This window comes from Phytophthora parasitica (genome assembly GCF_000247585.1).
Source record: "Phytophthora parasitica INRA-310 unplaced genomic scaffold supercont2.202, whole genome shotgun sequence".
Taxonomy (NCBI): domain Eukaryota; phylum Oomycota; class Peronosporomycetes; order Peronosporales; family Peronosporaceae; genus Phytophthora; species Phytophthora nicotianae.
In genome coordinates this window covers 1-1,409 of record NW_008649188.1, presented here as the reverse complement: position 1 = coordinate 1,409, position 1,409 = coordinate 1, and the positions used below count along the sequence as shown (strand labels likewise).

General features: G+C 47.7%; 2 protein-coding genes across 2 annotated transcripts; one reads left to right on the top strand and one right to left on the bottom strand.

Moving 5' to 3' along the window:
- Positions 1 to 11: 11 nt before the first annotated feature.
- PPTG_24749 (hypothetical protein) lies at positions 12 to 683 on the top strand (the record flags this gene model as incomplete). The annotated part of the gene is made up of 1 exon (XM_008918412.1): positions 12 to 683. The coding sequence occupies one exon, from the start codon at positions 12 to 14 to the stop codon at positions 681 to 683; it is 672 nt and encodes a 223-aa protein (XP_008916660.1).
- A 28-nt stretch (positions 684 to 711) lies between these two features.
- PPTG_24748 (hypothetical protein) lies at positions 712 to 984 on the bottom strand (the record flags this gene model as incomplete). Its single annotated transcript, XM_008918411.1, has 3 exons — positions 712 to 725; positions 795 to 846; positions 883 to 984. 3 exons carry the CDS (start codon positions 982 to 984, stop codon positions 712 to 714), a joined length of 168 nt encoding a protein of 55 aa, XP_008916659.1.
- Positions 985 to 1,409: the final 425 nt, after the last annotated feature.

Below are 1,409 nucleotides of genomic sequence, written 5' to 3'. Positions count from 1 at the left end.
GAAAAAGGTGGATGTCATTGTCGACGATCGCGATATGGCAGTGGGTAGCTACTTTGTCAAATAGAATTAGCCGTCTCCTCCAGCCTGACGAAGAATCCAAATCCCCTGCAAGTTCTCGGCAGCTCAATACAACTGAACATGATTTCAATGTAGGTACCGAAAACACGGTACACTCTGAGCCCGTATCTGCGTGTCTTGCTTCAACCGAAGCGAGTCCGATTGCAGATAACCAGTCAGCAAATTTAATGAGTGAGACTCTGTCTACAATAGTGGATATGATGCCTGTGCTGGACGATACACTCGCTAATCATTTACTGGATATCGCGTCTAAATTTCCGAAGCATACACCTGGAAAATGGCCCCTGCTACTCGCCGAATTTCGGCGATTAAAACCCCAGTCTGTGATATCGCAAAATGCACTGCGCAAGCGTCTAGAGAAATACCAAAAGCGAAAGCATCCTGGCCCAGAAGCTGTAACCGCGCCAGCAGTTGAATTGCCAGTTCTTAACCAAACGGAAACCACAGCGTCTGTAGAAGCAAACCCCAATAAACGGCCACCACCAGCATGCAGCAGTTGTCGAGAACGCAAAAGAAAATGCGGGCCGTCCAGCACTAACCCACAGTGCGAACGTCGCAAAATTGCTCAATACACACCGATATCTTCATTTTTCAGTCAAACTTGATTTATCCGTACGTAATTTAGTCTACAGGTTATGCAATACGCACTACACAACAAACCACAATATAATTTATTACCACAAATATTTGATAGCAGCCAAACTTAAGATAAGTACAGTTGACCTCACACATCGCGCTGTCGAGCTTCTTGACCATCACTACCAGTAGCTACAAGCAAAATCAGCGCTCCATACAGTTACCTACACGTTGCACGCCGTCTACTAGAGCATAGAGTCCAGATTGCAACGTCATAGCCGCCTTTTCGTCTTGGGGACGATGCTTCACGGTGTCTACAAGCAGACACATGGCTTACAGCTTCGTTGCATGAGCACTACAGCCACAGACAAGCTTTTAGTAGCTTATGCATACCACCTAAATAATGCTTCTTCGATCTGTTAGCACGCCGACCATGTGACCTCCATCTCGAGCTTTCTTACGAGCACTCGATATTGCGTACGGGATCGTTGCTGCGCTACTGAGTTTGCAGTAGCGCGGTGCTTTCGTCGATTTCCCCCGTCGTTCTTCTGCAAAGCAGAGTCGCCACAGTAAACAGGGGTCACGTTACGCTATACCCTCTAAATTTGGATTTTGTATCAATCGAGGGGGTGTCACCATCATCTCATATCGGGCTGGTCGGGACAGCTGTCGGGACACTTAACGGTCGTAAAAGGTCTTAGACGGTCACAAGTGGTGGCACTGGTCTCGGGACAAGCCCACGAATACCGGTCAAG